We start from the raw sequence: 1,639 nt of genomic DNA on the forward strand, positions 1-1,639 counted from the left end.
AAGTTTACTTTGGGTTGTTTTTATGTAATAAGGCCTCTGGTATTTTAATTTTCTTTAAATCGGGTTTTAGTTATTTATTTTGTACTGCTTAACGGGTACAAATAAGTTTTCACAACAAACACTGTTTTTTTTCAAGACAAACACGTATTTTCAATTTCAAAATAACCTTAAGTGAAGTAGCTTTCGCTAATTTAAACCTCCAATAACAAACCGTTTTACCACATGGTGGTTTTTTATAACGTACCAAATGATTCTAAGTAAGAACAAATTGGATTTTTACTGAACGATTTTCTTCATTAGACTTCAATTCATAGAACACTTCTATGTGACATGTCAGATTCGGCTGTAACGTCTAGGCCGGGTTTAGGGTGTTACAGAAATCGTTTCTCTCTTCATGAGTATTTGTAGTAGCTACATCCTTAACATCTATTTCTTCAATAATATCAACGGCTATTTCAGCATCTTTCCCAGTGGCTCGATCTTTTGCGTAGATGGCTATAAGTTGGTCATAATAAGGGAAATTACGATGTTTGAATTGATCGGCTTCTTTATGACTCTATAAAAATGAGGAATCTATATTAGATATAAGTTTGGTTAAAACAATATAATAAAGACTTGAAAAAATTCTTACATTTATATATGAGTTCCACACAACATCTTCAGCAACAACAAGCTGCCTATGCTCGTCCCAACCAAATCCGCTATTGTTTTTTCCACTAAGCATGTCATAAACGATTGCCCAATCACTTTTCAATGTCCTAATCATCGATTCAAGATTAGGTTTAGCCTTCAACATAACATGAGGTAAAACTTTTTCTAACATTTTTTCTAGCTCATATAAGTAACCTGCTTTGAATCCCGTATCTACATTAAAGGTTCCAACATTGTGCAAGTCAACCATACAGGCAACCAACATAACATATTCTTCTGGAACCCATTTCCTTTTGGTTCCTCGAGAATTTTGGGAAGAAACACTTGATTGTGAAAAATCTGACATAATTATCTTAAGAAAAAACGCAAATTAAAATTAAGTTCAACATTATGAATCAAAATATTGACACTTTATAAAATTATAACACATGATGAATCAAAAGAAAATAAGGGTCTGTTTGATTGCCAGTAAAATATTTTCCGTAAAATGATTTCTGGAAAATGTTTTACTTTTCTAGTGTTTGATTGAATCTGTGTAAAATATTTTCTGCTGCTTGGCAGATTTTTTGAAAATATTTTTCGGAAAAGTTATTTTTACATATATTAATATATATTAATAAATTTTTATATTTTAAATTATTTTTACATATATTGCAATGATTTATTTATAATAATACTCAATTATTAAGCTACAATATTAATCGTTATAAATTGAAAAAAACTAATATCAAATAAATTATTTGTAATTGTGTTAAAAAACAAGTATTGAATAATTAAAAAAACAAGTTACTGGAAAATCGATAAATAGAAGCAGTTTTCTACCGGAAATGAAGGAAGGAATGAAGGAGGCGATAGAGAGGAGAGCACGGAAAATGTCTTACGGAAATTGAAAGGGTAAGACATTTTCCCTAAAATGTAACCCATTTTTCCTTGTTTTGGAGTTCATTTTCCAAATGGAAAATATTTTCCGCCAATCAAACGCTGGAAA

At 30.1% G+C, this 1,639-nt stretch overlaps 1 protein-coding gene across 1 annotated transcript; it reads right to left on the reverse strand.

Annotated features, from left to right (window-relative positions):
- Window positions 1-263: 263 nt before the first annotated feature.
- LOC107961343 (uncharacterized) lies at window positions 264-987 on the reverse strand. Its single transcript, XM_016897501.2, has 2 exons — window positions 632-987; window positions 264-556 (listed from the first exon to the last, which is right to left on the reverse strand). The coding sequence occupies exons 1-2, from the start codon at window positions 914-916 to the stop codon at window positions 353-355; spliced, it is 489 nt and encodes a 162-aa protein (XP_016752990.1). The 5' UTR covers window positions 917-987; the 3' UTR covers window positions 264-352.
- Window positions 988-1,639: the final 652 nt, after the last annotated feature.

Source organism: Gossypium hirsutum, chromosome D11, assembly GCF_007990345.1.
Source record: "Gossypium hirsutum isolate 1008001.06 chromosome D11, Gossypium_hirsutum_v2.1, whole genome shotgun sequence".
NCBI classification, from domain to species: domain Eukaryota; kingdom Viridiplantae; phylum Streptophyta; class Magnoliopsida; order Malvales; family Malvaceae; genus Gossypium; species Gossypium hirsutum.

Excerpts from the sequence above, each read along its gene's own strand:
- LOC107961343 (XM_016897501.2), bottom strand. The coding sequence starts at position 916 with ATGTTGGTTGCCTGTATGGTTGACTTGCACAATGTTGGAACCTTTAAT. Across the intron at positions 557-631 it reads TGTGGAACTCATATATAAAT|AGTCATAAAGAAGCCGATCA; the intron begins GTAAGAATTTTT and ends TCATTTTTATAG.